The sequence below is a fragment of the Macrotis lagotis genome, chromosome 1 (assembly GCF_037893015.1).
Source record: "Macrotis lagotis isolate mMagLag1 chromosome 1, bilby.v1.9.chrom.fasta, whole genome shotgun sequence".
Classification (NCBI taxonomy): Eukaryota; Metazoa; Chordata; class Mammalia; order Peramelemorphia; family Peramelidae; genus Macrotis; species Macrotis lagotis.
The window spans coordinates 640,524,091-640,543,098 of record NC_133658.1 but is presented as its reverse complement, the minus strand read 5'-3'; the positions used below and the strand labels follow the sequence as shown (position 1 = coordinate 640,543,098).

The 19,008-nt window shown below is 34.0% G+C and overlaps 1 protein-coding gene across 8 annotated transcripts in view; it reads right to left on the bottom strand.

Annotated features, from left to right (window-relative positions):
* Positions 1 to 19,008, bottom strand: part of KIF5C (kinesin family member 5C) — a 228,390-nt gene continuing 209,382 nt past the window's right edge. For 2 of the 8 annotated variants that reach the window (XM_074215135.1, XM_074215138.1), the window contains one exon: positions 1 to 17,488. In XM_074215135.1, the coding sequence (XP_074071236.1) occupies positions 17,394 to 17,488 (95 nt within the window). In that variant the 3' untranslated portion in view covers positions 1 to 17,393. The remainder of the gene's footprint in view (positions 17,489 to 19,008) is intronic. The other 6 variants (XR_012474161.1, XR_012474162.1, XR_012474159.1 and 3 more) reach the window with 6 other exon arrangements.

Below are 19,008 nucleotides of genomic sequence, written 5' to 3'. Positions count from 1 at the left end.
GTTGAAGGGATCATAAGTGTTTTGTTTCAATAACATAAGTGAATACTGAATATATGGGTTATTCTGCTATGTTGTGGTGCCATGCATTACCTGATGTTTGGAAGTATGGGGAGAGGAGAAGGAGGTGTTCTAAAATTTTTGTTATCTACCACTATCAAATTGATGATGTCATACAGTCCTGGATTTCCAAGAAAATGAGCTCATTTGATAATAGCAAAATATTTTTTCTATTACAAAGACACAACACTAGCATTAAAATCTTGTGACAGCTCTCCTTAAATAACACAAATCTAGAGAATCAGACAAGATAAAGTTTAATTCAATTTTATTTTCCACTTTTAACATTTTTCAAATTATACATCATGCAGTCTGCCAGTGTATCCATACATCTTAAATAACATCTTAGGACCTAAAAGATAAACAAAACTCATCCATAAGGCAGGGAAGGGTTATTTTCTGATCTTCTGTTAGATTTTATACATTAGAGCATCATTACTTGATGCAGATGATCATTTTCCCCCTTGTACTACCAAAAAGAGTCTTTCTACACTTTTTTCCCTAAAATGAAAGCTATTGTACAGAGACATAGAGCCCAGAGAATACACATCTGCAGTACACATTACACACTTTACAAACTAGACATGTATAATTCTACAGAATGCCACATTCCCCTTTTATCTGCCCACATTGAAAAGTATTTAAAATTGATACACAATTTTTTCATGAGTAAGAGAGAAACTTCACGGAGCGTGGTTACCTTCTGTGATGAACTGGTCCCTATCCAATACATTGTTAAAATCCAAATTGTTTACATTACAAGAAGTAATTGGAGATTAAAAAGACTCTTCACAGGATGATTGAAATGCTCAGATTAAGAATATAAAATGTAATCCTTTACCTCCCTTTCTATCAAAAAGCTTTCCAAAATGCCATGAAGCAAGTCCTTTGTATATCTATTCCCTTCACACAAATGGAATACAAAGATAGCAATCTGAGTTTTCATTTATTTTCATTTTCCTACTAGCAAAAAAAGAGTTACATCCTCATCTCCATACTATCTTTCTTTATTGTATCCTTGGACAGAGACTACATCCAGTGATCTTTAGGTTTTCGAACGAGAAGAAAGTCCAATAGCACTTGAGTCTATTCTAGGAAACTTCATCTCTTCACTTGTCCCCCCAAAATTTCCATGAATTTTAGTGGATCCCCCTACATGTACACACACACACACACACACACACACACACACACACACACACACACACATTTACTTTTAGAAGCTTTTAACAGTCCTTTTTTCTCAGGCTACTAAGCATTCCTTCATTCAGCAAAACTAAAATAATAAATAGTAATTTGAAGAAATACATTTGTACAGAATTCTTCAGTATCTGAGCAGCTAAACACATTTGGCATCATCAAGATTTCTTCCCCCCAACAATAAATCTTGAAGTCTAAAACTACATTCTTCCTGTACTTGTAAAGTTTTTTTCATTTGAAAGTAGGTTGCATTTATTTAAACTACCTGGCTATCCCCTTACAACACCAAAAAACTCTCAAGAAATGGTATGAATTATAAAATTATCATAGGAAAGAGGAGGAGCAGCATATTAGCATAAAACTGTATAAAAATTCAAAATACAACTATAAAATCCAAAGAACCTAGATATGGTTTACATTTGTGTACAAATTTAAAGCAGCAAAATACAAACAATTCAAGCAAATTTTGAAATTTAAAATTAAGATGCTTCCTCCAATAAGAAGGAAATAAAACTTTGCAGGATATCACTAAGACAACAAATGACTTATTACACAAAATGAAGTTTAATGTATAAGACCTAGATTTAAATATGAAATTTAAGTGACCATTCAAGGATTTCAGAAACACAAAGTTACATTACAATCACAATATAAAAATTAGGTTGGAGGGCCCATAAAAATGTAAGCTAGGTGAACTGACTGGCTGATCAGCAGCTAGCATGATTATCTTTATGAGATGTCCAAACTAACTTTCCTTGTGAGGAAAATAGCTCTGTGTGTAACCTTTTAATATCAAGCAATCACTGCATTCACTCGCATTAATGAAAGAAACATTTTTTAAAATGGAAGTAGATTCATCACTTTCCTAGGTCTGCATTTTTGCAAATGAAAAAAATTTTAAATTGATTAATAATGTATACCAATAAATAACTGAAACTGCAAATTACTGACCTCTGCCCATTTATACAAAATTAGTGCATTAAAAATAATACAACTTACATCATGTACAATGATAATATGGCAATTCATTAATTGGCATTCTTCGCTAGAACTGATGTTCCTAAAGGGAAAAATCAGAGGCAACTTGGTGCATTGTTGCTAATACACATTTCAGCCATATGCAATTAAGTGATAAGGCAATAGCATTTACCCAAGGTTGGCCCCTTTAGCAGGCTGTAAATGTCTGTCTGATAGTTCCTTTTTTTCTGCAGTGCATATCTTCATAAACACATACAGGAAATGGGGGAAATGAACCAATGCAAAGTGATGAACTTTATTAAATAAATAACAGAAATATCTATCTCCCACTCACTCCTCTCACTCCCTTTGTCCCCATAAAAAATGTGCAATCAATTTAGCCAATAAACCAAAAGTTATAGAAGTTACTAGGTTATACAGTCTTTAAGGGAAAAAATCTAGGTAGATCTAGGCTAAATAGTTGTTTGTTTTAAATACAAGATTTGAAACCAATTAACAGTCTTTTAGCTTGCTCTTTAGATGGTTATACACAAATGCCTACAGGTAGATATGTGCAGAAATGCATGCCTAGCTATTCCTAACCATTTGCCTACACAAAACAGCACTGTTGGCATCAACCTCATTCCATTGGTGGTCATAGCCAGAGATGACAAGGTTGATTTGCAAGCTTGTGCCAGATAGCATAGATACAATACTTGTTCCAGGTCCATTTGGAACCATTATTGGCTGGTAGAGACATGCCCTAAAATGGACCACATACAAAACTCAGCAACTAATTGTTAGTTTAAGTAGCAAATTTGTCAAAGAAAACTGCAAATTTGAAAAAGAAATTTGTCAGTGTGTGTGTGTGTGTGTGTGTGTGTGTGTGTGTGTGTGTGTGTGTGTGTGTGTGTGTGTGTGTTAGGGGGAAGAGCAGAACAAGTTAATCAAACTTTGACAAGTCACATCTTAATCTACACATCTGGAGTTAAGGATTTATGGGTGTGAAGTCAAATCAGTATCAAGCACTTTGCCTTCTCTAAACCCCATTTATTCCAATTCCTTCCACTGTCACCTACTAAAATAGGAGTGTCATATCTATCTGGTGCCAAAAGAGAATACCAACAAAAAAGAGTCCTGGATTACATGAATTAGGACAACAGAATCCCTATACAGAATTATACATTTATAGTCAGGTATGACAATTTTATATTTTAATCTTCCTTTCCAACTTCTGGGATATTCCTGAATTTGTCCAAGAACATCTTCGCAAAATTTTCCTCAAAGAAAGCAGGTATCTTTTATCCACTTCCTAGCAGAAGAGATTGCAGGAAAAGGGCTAGGAGCTGGGGAACAAAATTCTCCATTTCCATTGGTTAGATTTGTAGCATTTTAAATACTTTTGATGGACTGGCAGGTGAACCAAGTTGGCCATCCCATTAGAGGACCAATCTCTTCAGGTACAATTGCAAGCAGATCAGACATGAATGCTATGACCTTCAATTTATATAGATGTGTTTGTGTGACCAAAATCTAGATTTCTACTAACAGATGGTTATTTTTCTGGATTTTGAATAAATTGGTTTCATCTTTTAACAAGTAGCATACTAAAGGGTTTATTTATACAGATTCAAAGATTTCACTGGGATATTAAAAATGCTTCTTGGGGAAATTCATTTCCGAAAAGTGTTCAGAATTAAAATTTTAAGCCATATAGCAGCACATTTTTCATCCCCTAAAAATATAAAGTAATATGTTTATTATACAGGAAACCAGAGAGTCATGATGGAAAATGATTACCTGCCTTATCTGGTGCTTGGCTACTGCAGTGTTACCTCAGATACAGAGAAGTGGGATTCACAGGCATGAGAGTACTGCTGAAAGCCTTGGTGCCAGTGGAGAAGCCCATAATAAGGTAGCCAGTGCCAAGAGTCAGTGGTAGAGATTCTAAATGGTGAACCTTCTGCCATCATCTAGGTGGAGATGGTAAATACATTGTTCAGGTTTCTGAGGGAAGGGTGAGTCCAAACACACTTCTGTACACGTGGAGATTCTACACAGTTCAAAATACCTGAAACTGATGTACTGCAGATGGCTGGAGGAAGTATATATAAAAGAAAATGGAGATTGTGTAGGAGGAAAAAAAAGGAATTGGTGAATAAATGAAGTCTTTGACATGCTAAGTAGAGTCACATCTGCAAGGAAGAAGCAAAAAAGAAAAGAGGAGTAAGTAAACATGATGAAAGAAGATATTTTTTAAATCCTCTAAATTCTATATCTTATGTTTAGGCACCTTTTCCCACCCTCCAACACAACTGGGACAGAAAAAAATACTTGACTCATCTTTTTCCTAAAAATTCTTTTGCTTTTGCTTTTTAGCTATAACTTTCTTTTGAATAATTTGCCTAAATAACTTGTACTAGAAGTAAATAACCATTAAAGGACTGTTAGCTGCCCTCAATCACCCCATCATCTCCCATGCCTGAGTAGGATATGAGATTTGTGTCCCAGAAGAAATTGAAAGAACTTGACAGAATTCCCCAGGTGGATGCCTGTTCATCCAAGATGCCTCAGAGTTACAAAAACCAGATAATTCAATGCAGCCCATAACACTAGCATACTAGATCACAAAGTTCACTATCAAGAAACCCAAGGTTGTGAGAGAGGAAAAAACAGTTTATTAACACTTATGTATAAGAGGAAGCATCCACATAAGCATAGCTTCCCAAATCATGAAAAAAAATTGCTTTTCTCTTTGGTAGCTACATACTTTCTTTCACATAGTACAGATATGTCATAGCCACATAACTGTTTGGTTTAAAACATTTTCTAAAGACATGATCATTGCATGGTTGTAAATCGAACACTGCTGGGAAAAAAAAGGCAAAAAACAAGATGGGTAGTACTATATAATGGAAAAACAACTGGTCCTGTAATCAAGAAGTCCTAGGTTCAAGTCTTTACTCTCCCACAAACTGGCTGCATGACTTTGAAAAATATCACTTAACATTGCAATGCCTCTGGCAGCATTAAAAAAATCTTAACTGATGAAATCAAAGACCTGATGCAAAAAAACAGAATTCAGTCTTTTTCATAGATGATTGTAATGCATAATTTTTGGGAAAACTTGTTCCTTATAGAGCAAAATTCAGTCAAACAATAGCAAACAAATAAGATGAGCAGAGTGGCAATAGTTATCATGTAACATCCTTTTTGAGCTGAGACTCAATAGAACCAAGAATGAATTTTTGAATTGGGCCCCTATTTTCCTTTTCTTTACAAGTTCATCCTTCCCATCAAACTATCACCATCAATTCTACATCATACTGGCTAAATAAAGCCATTTTCCTGCTTGCTTAAGGGTGGGGAGGTGTTGGGAACATACCATAAATTTCAGGATTACAGGCCCACACAATAATACATGACCAGCCTGTGTTTACACAGCAGGTATTAGACACACAACCCCAATACAAGTTGCTTCAATAACTTCAGCAGACCATGAAGAGGCATTATTTTCACTGTGAAGGTCCTTTCATTTGAATCCCTCTCTACCCCACTCCTTCCCCACTTATCCATACCAAGAAAACCAACCTGCAAGATTCAACAAGTTTTAGCTATTTTTTTGGAATTGTAACCAAGCACCATAGAGGAGGAACAGATATCTAAACTGGCTACTAGTGAATGGGTTCAGGGTCCTCTTGGGGAGAGGGAGGAGAAAAGAGAACCCCAAATTGTGATAGGGGACTAAAAGTAAAAATTCTACAATTCTTTTAGGAGAGCTGTTAATTGGATTCAAATCCCAGCCTTACCACTTATTATCTGGGTAACCTTGGGGAAGTCACTGCACATTACTGAATCTCATTTTTCCTCCTCTGTAAAATAAGGGATTGAATCAGATGACTTCTAAGGACCCTTCCAACTTGAAATTCCTGAAGTATGGTAGTTGCTTAATCAACCATCTTAAAAGCCCTCTGTGAAGGGAAACTAAGAGCCATTTTTGACCAGGACTGGGACAAGATACAGAGAGAGATGTTGCAATCTCTATTGCTAGACATTTTTATAAACAGGATCAATACCTCCTCTTTCCTACATAGTCCAGAGCAAAAGAATATCTGCCTGGAGGTAGGGAGCTGGACTAGAGAATTTGTTATAGCATCTCTTCATTTCTCTGATTCCCAGCCAATACATAGCGTGCCCTTATGGAACAATATGTCATGATGATATTGTCACAGATTTGAAAGGAGATGAAAAAGATTTTTCTTTTAAAATGGTGGGAAAGGTGAAGAAAGACAGTAATTTTATACATGTTATGCAAGAAAAACTTGTGAAAGATTTTACCCAGACTTTGGTTTCTATACTTACTATAGATTTAATCTTAGTACAAACAGTATGAATTTTATCTTTTCTTTCACTCCACCCTAATGCACTACTCACTTTTTAAGAGTCACCAATTGGGTTTTACTTCCCCCACTGTTGAATTTAAGGGTATTTATCCCATTGGAGCAATTGTAACTCATCTGTCAGGGTTATCTTCTCTGGAGGAATAATTTTATTCATTTTATATTTATGACTGTGAGAAACATGAAGAATTTCTAAATAAATACATGTTAAAATGGAAGTGCACTGGCCTACCACACTGTGGACAAGGTTAGGAATTAACTTTCTTCCCTTAAAGAATCAGCATGGTATAGTGGAAAGAGCACTGGCTAGAGGACAAACCTGGGTTCAAATACCCACTCTGATACTACCTGTTTGACCATGGACATTTAACCTCTCTGGGCCTGAGTTTCCTTATCTGTAAACTGAGGGTGTAGACCACGACTCCAGAAGACCGATGATGAATCATGCTTCCCACCTCTTGACAGTGGTTAAGGTCTAGAGGTGCAGAACAAGACATATGTTTTCAGATTTGGCCCAATATGTTGAATTGTTTTTCTAGTCTAAACTTATTTGTTATACAAGAGGGTTTTTATTTTAGGGGATGACATTTATATGAGGGAAGGGGAGCAATATTATCTCATCAAAAAAAATCAGTGAGAAGAGAACACAAGGAAATTCGGAAAAGACACTGACAAGCAGTAAAATTTTTGAACCACTGTTAAATTCATTACATACTTTAAAAATTCTAAGTTGTATATAACAAAGATTTGTGGTTTCATATACAATCCTTTTCCCCTATTCTTCATACATGGAAGTGAGCATATTTGTTATTGTTTGTCAATCTCATAATAATAAAAAAGAGTATTTAAAAAATAAAATGATTATGTTAATTTAATTCAAAATCTTTTTATGCCACTGAAATCATCTATTTTATGTTTTTATGATCACATTTACCCCTTGTTTAGCTAAGAATTTACTCCTTAGTCATAGTTATAAAGGTTGACTTACTTAATTTTCTTCTGTAATTTTTAATGGTATGGCCTTAGTATTCAAATCAGGTATCCATTTGATTTTACCATAGTAGATGATTGATGCAAGCCACTGTTTTAAATTTCATTTTTGTCAGATAGCTTTACTGTTTAAACAGCAATTCTTGTCAAACTGGACATTTTCTGCCTAGATAATTTGTGTTGTAGAATTTTTGAAATCAACAGTTTCTAATTCTTTCTTGTTGATTGTTTCACTGAGATAACTTATCTATTTTTTAACCAGGATCAAACACTTTATTGCTGCTTTATAATGCATTATGAGGTCTCTAAGTACTATTCACTCTTTATTCTTACTTTTTTATTGTTCCCTTGATGTTTTAGCATTTCTGTCCTCTAAATAAATTTTGTCATTATTTTGTTACACTCTGTAAGGTATAACCTTTGTAATTTAATTGATATAACACTAAATCTTAAATTAATTTCAGTAACATGATCATTTTAAATATTCTGACATAGTATATATTCTCAGAGTGATCATGAGAACTGAATATTAATTATTTAATTATATACTTATTTAAGAAGTTCTATATTTGGAAGAAATTATACAGTAAAGTGTAAGGAGTTCTTAAGTAGGAGAACCTGGATCCAAATTTCATCTCTGATGTATATTACCTGTGTGACCATGGATAGGTCAATTAAGCTTCCTGGGTCTCAGTTTCCTCATCCCTAAAATGATGAGGGAAAGGGAGCAATATTAATGTCACCAAAAGAGAGAGAAAGATTCAATAAGAAGAGAACAGATAGCCTTAGGGGTTCAGTCTATCTCTTGATATGTGCTTCACTGACTAGATATCCTCTCCAAGGTCCCTTCCAGACATATAACGGATCCCTGAATCTACCCATAACCTTCTTCCACTATAGAAATATTTTCTTAATTCACTTTTCCATCCTAGGAAGACCTACAGCAATACTATCTGTACAGTATGAATATTTCAAAGTTTTTAAAATAATATTTGACCTGTTTTGTCAGATTAATAAAAGTTATTTCTGTTTTTCTTCCCAACTACATTTTAAGTTTTTTGATTTCTGAAACTTTGGTTTATTCAAAATCTTTATAGGTCTAGACATTAACACTATGTATTTTTTCAGAGATTGTTATAGCTTGGGGATCCATGAACTTAAATTCAATGCATATCTGTTTGAATTTGACTAGACTCCTTCACTTCATCTAGGCCCCTTCCCTCCTGGTTTTGAATAGTTCCATAAAAGTCAATATTATTGGCTATATGGGGAAATTTGAAAATCTTTCAGAAGGGTTATTTTTTAAAATCACAAATTAAAAGTATTTATTTAGCACTTACTGTACATAGAACTGACTATACATAGCCTAGTCCAACAGAAATACCATTGTTTTTAGAATTAAAAGACCGTGACACTGCTAAGTCATAGCACTCTCTGACTTTAGACAAGTAACCTAACTACTTTGGGCCTCAATTTCATTATCTGTAAAATGAGAAGTTTGAAAGATGAACTAGTTAAGAGAACTAAAGGGAGGTATGATAGCATAATAGATACAGTATTGGACATGGTTTCAGGAAGACCTGGCTTCATATTCTGTGTCAGATTACTCTTTAAAGTCCCTGCAAAAATCTTACCTCCTATAAGATTTTCCTAATCCCTTAATTTTAGAATCTTCCTTCTGCTGATTATTGCTATTTATTCTGTATATAGTTTACTGGTACATAGCTATTTGCATGTTTTCTCCCCCATTGTATTTTGAGCTCCTCAAGGGCACAAACTGTCTTTTGCCCTTCTTTGTATCCCCAATCCTTGGCACAATGTCTGACAAGTAGTAAGAACTTAATAAATGCTTTTTGACTGATTGATGGACTAGCTGTATGATCCCAGAGAGGTCATTTAACCCCTCTCAATCTTAGTTTCCTCTACTGTAAAATGGAACTAATAATAGTACCTACAACTCATGGGGTTGTTGTGCAGATCAAATGATTAATATATGTAAAGTACTTTGCAAACCTTAAAGTGCTATATAAGTGCTAACTAATAAATAAAATTCTCTTCTACCCCTGAACCCTATTATCCTTAGTTCCTTGTCATTTAATGAAATAAAACAGAAGAATTATCTTTAAATTTCTCATATGCATGAATAGAAAGTGGTACTTGGAATAAAAGTACCTTCCCCATTGCAGAAATAGTTTATATTAATCCATTCTAAGCCCCTTCCACACTGCAGAAAGTTTATATTAATCTACTTAGAAAAGTCACATTGTATATATTCTATGCAAATAAAGGTACTTTAAATGTTTGTGATGAAAAACCTATAACTACCAAACTCACAGAATGAAGTACAAAAGGTAAAAGAGAGTTTGAACCCAGATATCCTTGAGAGAAAGATAAATAAAGGAAAGAGGAAGAAAGACAATAGCAGATGAATAATAAAGGACTATAGATTGAAGTTGAGCATATGAGATGCTGGAATAGCTGGAGGGGACTTCCCTTTTTTTCTGAAGGTTTTCTCTTTTCAGCATTGGGAACCCATCTGGATCAGTCTTAATGAATTCTATCCTTTGAAGGAAGTTCAGAGAGTCTAATACAGCCCTAAGCAGAGGTTCCCTTGATAAGTTCCCCCTCAAAAAGTAAGTGATCATTCAACCTCCAGATGAGGATCTTCCAGGACTGGGTAAATCTCTAGGTCCTTAGGCAAGATTTTTGGACCCTTGCTTTTGAATAGCTCTGTTTAAAAGTTTTCATTATGTCAAGGAAAATCTCTCTCTAAAATCTAAACCTATTACTGCTAATTTTACCCTCTGGGGCAAAGTAAAACAAATTTAATGCTTTTTTTTTTTTGACATGACAGTCCTTCAAGTACTTAGACCTCCAACATATACACTCTTAAGTTTTCTCCAAGCTAAACATCTCCAGGTTCTTCACCCAGTTCTTATATGGCATCATATTTTCTGTGTATGTGATGTATGTGAAATGAAACCAGATTTCCAACAATACAAAAAGCAACTACTCTCAACTACTTTCTGCCGGGAGGTCTTCTTATTACCACAGTATTCTTTACTTACATTTTGCTTTTTCACTGTCTCACCAAACCAAATTTGTTTGAAATTTAATTTAAAACTAAGTTTAAGATCTCTAGAACTAAATAGAAACTGAGAAACTCTTTTCTCAGGTAGAGGTTAAAAACTATGCTTCTCAGGGAACCATGAAGAAATAATTTGGGAAATGGAATACTAAGTTTAGAGAACTAGACAGAGAAATCCAGAACCAAAGAAGAAATCATCAAAGACTTGTTCTTAAAATGAATGGGGTTAATCTCCACAACTATTCTATATTGTGTTCATCTATACATGACAAGTGTGCCTCAAGAAATTGCACAGTGCAATAAAGTACTTTGTGTGTTCTGTCTGGTGGAAATACAATGTGACTGTGAATTCAATACTGGGCAAAGATATAGAAGAAATAAAAACCAAAGATTTCAGTCTCTGAAATATGATTACAGAATAAGAAAGAAGTCTTATACTCTAATAATGGCAGTGGAAAGGGAGCATGACAATACCATGTTGTTCTTGTTGTATCATTTCATTTCATTACATCACATAAGAACAAACTTCTATTACTTTTATTAGAAGGAAATGAAAGTAATGGGCTTTAATATAGCCATGTTCTGCTGGTCCCTCTCTTCCTACTTATTTTATCTTTATCTGCTTTTTTCATTAAGCCTTTTGCAACTTCTATTTCATGGTTACAAACACTGCTTCATCTTTAATTTCTTCCTTTTATTCTTTTTTCAAAACATTGCATGTCTCTAGCAGCTTCTTCAATCAGACTTGGATGTTCCTTTTCCAACTCTAGTCCCTGTCCTTACTTACCCAACCCCCATTCCTGTCTAGACTGGCCATAGTTATCTAAATAGCCTTTCATTTTTTCCATTCTCTCATTTCTCTGAAACCAGTTTATCATTCTCATCATGATTTTCTTTTATGTTATCCTTCCCTAGTTCATCAGATCAAAGAATAAATTATTATTACTATTCTAGATTTATTTCTTTTTATCCAATCCCAATCTGATGATGGGCCTTTTTTTAGGTTTTTGCAAGGCAAATGGGGTTAAGTGGCTTGCCCAAGGCCACACAGCTAGGTAATTATTAAGTGTCTGAGACCAGATTTGAACTCAGGTACTCCTGACTCCAGGGCTGGTGCTTTATCCACTACGCCACCTAGCCGCCCCTTGATGGGCCTTTTTAATGATTATATTCTAATCCATCTTTTAATTTCTTGCTCCTTTGACTTTACAATGTTCCTACTTCTGACTATTGATAACTCCAATCATCTCCTCTTCACTTATACTTTTTGAAGTACACTACAAATTTATGATCATTTCAAATGGACCTTCATTGCTGTATAGTTAGCTTTTTATTCATTTTTTATTGGTTGTCACAATTCCTAGAGAATGCATATAAATTATTTTTATCCTCATGCCCCCAAGAAAGCTCTCTTCTTACTTGCAAGAATTGGTCTTACATTTACTTTTACTGAAAAAATTTGGGCCATCTTCCAAAACTCCTCCTTCCATTTTTCTTACCCTGGTCTACTTTCTCCTTAGTCTTCTCTCTCTCTCTCTCTCTCTCTCTCTCTCTCTCTCTCTCTCTCTCTCTCTCTAGCTAAACCAGACTATTTACTATTCCATATTTTCTTTCTAAACCCTAATTTCCTTGTTCTTTTTATCATACTGTTTCCCATTCTTGAAATGGACTGTCAAAGCTACCAAAAGTAGGCAAGAGCTGACCCAGAAACTTAATATACAGATGCAATTAAAAAAATTAATTCAAAAAGTACTAGTTATATGTAAGACCCAATGCTATTTCCTTTTTGTTCTGATTCTTAATTCAAAACATGATTAATATGGAAATATGTTTAACCTGAATCAAATAAACTATATTAGATTATATATAACCTATATTAGAGGAGAAGGGGAGAAGGAGAGAAAAGAGAAAATGTGAACTAAAAATCTTACCAAAAAATGATTGCTAAAAACTATATATGATGTGGAAAATAAAGAAATTTCTTAATACATGCAAAAAAGACCCTATGCTAGATGATAGAGATAAAAAAAACAATCCTCTGCCCCCAAGCAACTTTTATTTTATTGGGGGGAGGGTGATGAGGAGAAAAAGCAAGAATGCAATATTTAGTATTAATACAATATTACAGTATAAAGTGATATTAAAAAATAATTTCAAATGGGATTGCAATTGGTTACTATGTGGGTGGATCAAGAAATATCTCACATAGGAGAAAGCACCTGAATTGTCCTTTAAAGAAAACTAGGTGTACTAAGAGATGTAACTGAGTAAATGAGCACTCTATACAGAAAGGAACATCTCTACAAAGACATAAAGGCAGAAGATGGAATATTAAGCAGATCAATGTGACTGGAACAGAGATTCTGTGAAGGGGGATAAATATGACAAACACTAGAAATAAGGGTGAGAATGTGATTTTTTGAGGGCTTTAAATGATTGAGAATTCTGTATTCTGTTCTAGAGGTAATAAGCAGCCACTGAATTCTACTTTTAATATGTTATATCTGAAGAATCCATAAGATACCCAAGAGAAGTAATTCATCCTTCATTTAATTCTGAACTTCAGAAAATGAGTTAGGATTGGATGTTTATTTGGAAATCATCTACATAATATAATAATTCAACCCACTGGAACTGAGATAACAGAGAACCTAGTTCATGGTTCATGCTACCCTAGTTAAAGGAGATTGCTATTTATTTTTTTTTTAGGTTTTTGCAAGGCAAATAGGGTTAAGTGGCTTGCCCAAGGCCACACGGCTAGGTAATTATTAAGTGTCTGAGACCGGATTTGAACCCAGGTACTCCTGACTCCAGGGCCAGTGCTTTATCCACTATGCCACCTAGCCGCCCCAGGAGATTGTTATTTAAAAGAAACATTGTGTGATGATGATCAGCTAAGATGAACCTGGTCATCTCAGCAATCAATCAAAGAGAATTCTAAAGGATTTGTGATGGAAAATACCATCCACATCCAGAGAAGGAATTATGGAAGCTGAATGCAGTCCAAAGATCACTATTTTCAGCTTTTAAAATTTATTTTATGCTTTATAGTCTTTTCTCTCTCATGTCTTTCCCCTTTGTTATTCTTTTTTCACACATGATTAATATGGAAATATATTTAACAAAGATAAGCATTAACTTTATATTAAATGATTGCTCTTTCAGGGGGAAGGGAGAAAAATGTGGAACTCAAAACTTCACAAAAAATTATTGTTGAAAATTTTCTTTATATGCCGTTATACAAATAAACAAATTTAAGAAATTTTAAAGTATATTCAGAAGACATGGTTATAAGAATTTCTCAAGCAGTATTTCAGCAGTATATCATAATTTCAGGTTAGGTTTGGGCAAAGTGATAGGATAGAAACAAAGAATTCAAATGTAGAGGATAACATTTGATTGACCTGGTCAAGAATGATTTCAACATTACCAATAAAGGAAATTAGCTAAATGCTGAGATGGATGGGAGAATACTTCAGTCAGTCCTCTGTTTCTACACAGATAATAATACTATGCCTAATGTATAGATTGGCTATTCCCCCTTAATTAAATACAGACCAATATTCTGTATCAACAGAGTTAGGGAGACAAGAATTCTTTTGGGTTCTTAGAAGGAGAGATCAAATAAAGGTTACTTTAATATAGTCAAATTGCACTCAAAATTCCTTCAAACCTTTGTAGAAACAAGATTTCAGAAATATCCCACCAGCTCCATCTAGTGGAAGCATATAACTATGCACTCAAGCCGTTATTTTTCTATCAAGGCAAAAATCATCAGGGAAATCGAAAAAAATGTTTAGGATTCTCAATAGGTAGGGAAGTGGAGAGAAGTAAAGTTTCAGTCTCTATGACAACTATCCATTATACCTAAATCAGTTTAATATTCTTGCCAAATATTATGCTAAAGTTTGCTGAAAACTAAATCCTCCAGAAATAGAAAAATTCAGAAGGATTGGGAGTAGGAGGATTTTTGCTAGAAGTTTTTCTCCCTCAGAACATTTTTTTTTCAGTCAAAAGAAAGCCTATTGCCTTCTCCCTCCCAAAAAAGTGTTTCTGTTTCATCTCTTAATTCTTTATATGCTTAATGTGCTCGATTTCTGAGCAAACCAATATATTCATATCATACTTTTATGCTCCCAACCTAACAAAATAACTTTTAATCTATAAAAACTAAGGAAAAACTATGCATTGAATGGATGCATTTTTTCAAATGTCCTATGGCTTTCCCATATTCTCCAACCAAATGTTTTGTCTGTGCCTTCAAAGTTTACTAGGGGAATAAATATTACTTGCCAGATAAATATTTTATCATCAATCAGTGAGCTTTTTAATTCTTATTATCCAGTCTAAGTCTACATAGTATTTATAATGCTGACAAAGCTAAGTAAAAGAAGGAAAAAAGAAAAATAGAAAAAGGAAAAGGGGAAGGATAAGGTAGAGAAAGAACAGGAAAGAAAGGAGAAAAAAAGAGAAAACAGAATTGCATTTCATGAGAACATGTCAATGAGCCACCAATTGGTGTTAAACAATAATAGTGTCCTTTGTTACCCTCTCTGATATTAAGTGGCAACTGAGACTGGAGGCTAATGTGCACAAACGTGCCATGGACACAATAATACCTAGGTTAAAGTCTTGAACAGAGAAGAGAAAAGGATAAATGACAAACTGGAAATTGGATTGAGATTCTAATAGCTTCTTAACTACCAAGAGATGATGCTCACTATGAGATTCCTTAAAACAAAAACTTGACTTCATCAGCTCTATTTAAAAGGATCCTCTTTTCATCACATGTCCTTGCAACACACATCTACTCCTCTAGGGTAGTGTTTCTTTCGTCCTCAAGAATAATGGAAGAGTTTCTCAAAATCCTTTCTTTGCATAGGAACCTAAAATAAAGAAGGAAGTCAGAAACTGAACCTGAATTTTAGGAACCCATAACTTAAACTAATCAAAGCTAATGTGGACAGAATTAAAGATATATAACACAAAGCAACAGAGTATTTGTATTCTTTGCAAATTAGGATGCAAGTGTTTTAGGAGGTTTTAAGTGTAATAAGATATGGGAATTGTTTGCTAGGAAGAGAAAAGGAAATTTAAAAAGAAACAAATCTCTTGTTCATTAAAATACTTTCAGTTAAGAAGCCACATTGGCCTAGATGAAAATCTTCCTTTGGAAGATATTGAGATGATCCCCAAGTTTCTATGTAGTTCTCTGATCTCCATATTTTTTGGGTATATAAATTAAATAATTGCTAGGAATTTTTAAGACAAGCAACAATAAAATGTCATAAATAAATCACTTAGAGGAAACCTGATTCTAAAAAAGAATCAGACAATTATTTGGTAGGATTGGCAAAATAAATTTATACCCATTGAGCACCAAACTTTTACTTACAACATTCCAGATAAATAACTATTGGTCAATGAATCAAGTAAACATAATAATTTTCTTTGTTGCTAGATTACCACTAAAGAGATTATGATCTTCAAAGCAATATGATATTGAAGTGCTAAATTCAAACAGTCAAAGTCATGTCCCAGCCTAACTACTAGGGAAGAGTAATAACTAAAAGAGGATAAGTTGTCCTCAAGAGCTTTGACTTTCCTTCTCATTTTGTCCATTCCATATGTCCTGCGCCATGGCACAAGTTAGTTTCTCTGAATATTGCTTGCATGTAGCCATTCTAAAAGTGACCAAAGGTTTAAGTCACATCACTTCACACATTAGTAATTCTATCCAATTCCATTTGATATATCCTTATTCTCATATATATTTTAACCTTTGACTTAATGTAAAAAGGGCAAGTTAGGAAATTAATTTTCCCAAAGGAAGTACTGTACCTTTTTTTGACTTATTTATCTTTTCTTCTCACCTTAAAAGTTTGCTTTCTCTGCAAGTATTTCACAATAAGAACATACAAAAACCAAAACCAGTAAATTTCCAACTCACGTTCATATTTAAACAGTGAGGACTCATTCACTGAAAAAATCAGAGTGTTGCTAGATCCCTAATTTTCCCATTTTCTTTTCTGTGTTTGTAACATCTTTCCTTAGTTTTCATTTCAATTTTATTCTCCTAAAGAGCACTGAAGGAAAAATTATAATATAAGGGTGATAATTAAGACATGTGGTTTGTAAGCTTAAGAAATGTACAAACACTACAACCTCAAAGGAAAAAAAGTGACTTTTAAATAAATAATATACAATCATTTAACCTAAACTGATGACTTAATAATAATTATATAACTTTGCCTTCTTTTGCTTGGTTTTTTGTTTCACATCCATCTTGTATACATCAGGCAGCCAGTCAAGTCTCATCAAAAACCATCTAAAAACATGAAATATCCTTTTGCTGAGAATCCTGAAGCCAGGTTAATACCTGGTAAATAGTTCTCCATACCCTTTCCACCCTTTCCTTCAGATTATTTAAGTCTAAGTCTGATAATTCCCAAGGTTCAGAAGATTCACATGATTTAGAAGTGGTTGAGAATGGCCTAGGGATTCTGATAGCTTGGGATCTTTAATATCTGCCTAAAGCAGATATGATCTCCAGGAAGAAGTTCAAATAATGATATGGTTTCATTCTAGGCCTCTTCTGTTAGAGATCCAGATCCTTGAACAGTGGATTTAGACCTGTCCAAGGAATATGACCCAGAGTTGTGCCAGTAAACCATCAGTCTTAGTAGAGACTTACTTCTTATTTATTTCTGGTAATAGGCAGATCCTCCTCCTCCTCGGATGGCATGTACAGCTGTTGGAGAGGATGCAGGGTAATGGCCTGGACGGATTGGCTTGGCTATATCAAAGAACAAAAATAAAACGAAAAGGGAAAGGAGGGGAAGATATGCTCAAAATTATGTTATACAACAAGTCCAATCTGCCTTTTTTGATGAATGTTAAAATGAAAGCATGGCTTCCAGTGACAATCACCATGCCTAGCAACCACCAGGGTCCTTTTTTCTAAATAGTAAAGTTAGATTTCTCTGATTTGCAAAATGTTTATGGATGTGGGATACTTCATATATCACGTGAAAGATTTATCTTATAGAATCTAAAAGCTAAAAGGAACTTTAGTAGTAAACTGAAATGTTTAATTTAAGAATTGTACGTAAATTGTAAGTAAAATGAAATATCAAAGAAATAACTAAGAATTTTCCATTAAAATGTGAGATATGACTTTAAATGTGGATATCAAAAGAAAAGTAAAAGAAAATTAAAGGTATCAATTTATGATATTGAATGGGTTTATAAAAGAATATCCAATTATACAAGCTTTCTGAATCAGATGTTTTGCTTAATGTTGTTCTTTGTAAAAAAGTAAGACTTCAATCTGGAGGTGGTTACAAGGGGGGAATGTCTCCATCTAAAGATAAAAAATAACCATGTTTTAAAGGAAAGGAATATCACCTTAATCAGTACATCTGGTATGACATATTACATTGTGGCTATATAAAAAATGTTATTTAAAGAGAAGATATATATGTGTTTTCTTTGTATATGTGTGTGTGTGTGATTCTGGAAAGCAATTTGAAATTATACTTAAGAAATTAACTAAATATCCATACCTTTTGACCCAAAGATTTCACTGTTAGGCATATAGTCCAAGGAGGGCAAAAATAGAAAGACCTTATATACACTAAATATTTATAGCAGCATTTTTCTGGTAGTAAAAAACTAAAAACAAAGTATAGGCTAAACAAATTATGGTAAATAAATGATGATACTGTATCTTAGAAACAATATAAAGATTACAGAGAAACATGGGAAGAATTATATGAACTGATACAGAATGAAGTATTTCCCTAGAAATAATATACACAATGACTATAACAATGTAAATGGAAGAAACAAATAACAAACATAAGGGAAGGAATTAGCTTCTGAAAATCCCTTTCCCTAGACCAAAATGTCCAAATAATAAAGTGCTTAAGTGTAGAAATGTTCCTGTAGCATTTTTATTTTATGAAGTATTAAAGTGTAATTGAATTGAGAGGGATGCTGTCATTGCATACTGAGTTTAATAGTTCTTCAGCCAGTCCAGAATAAGGAGTAGCTTTATTAAACATAATCTACTGCATACACCTGCATTAGAGGGCAGCTACAAAAAAGTGGATTTTTCCTCTCTTTTCACCCCCATCACAGTCATAGTTTTACAAAACAGAGCTTCTGACACAGTAGGAGAAAATGAATATGTTTGGTTAATAAGGAGGATAAAGAGGCACACAATCTCCAGTCCAACATTGACCCACAGAGGTAGTGTCTATAAGGAAGAAGCAGTTTAAAGAACTATGACCACTGGAAGCAGAGATGAAAACT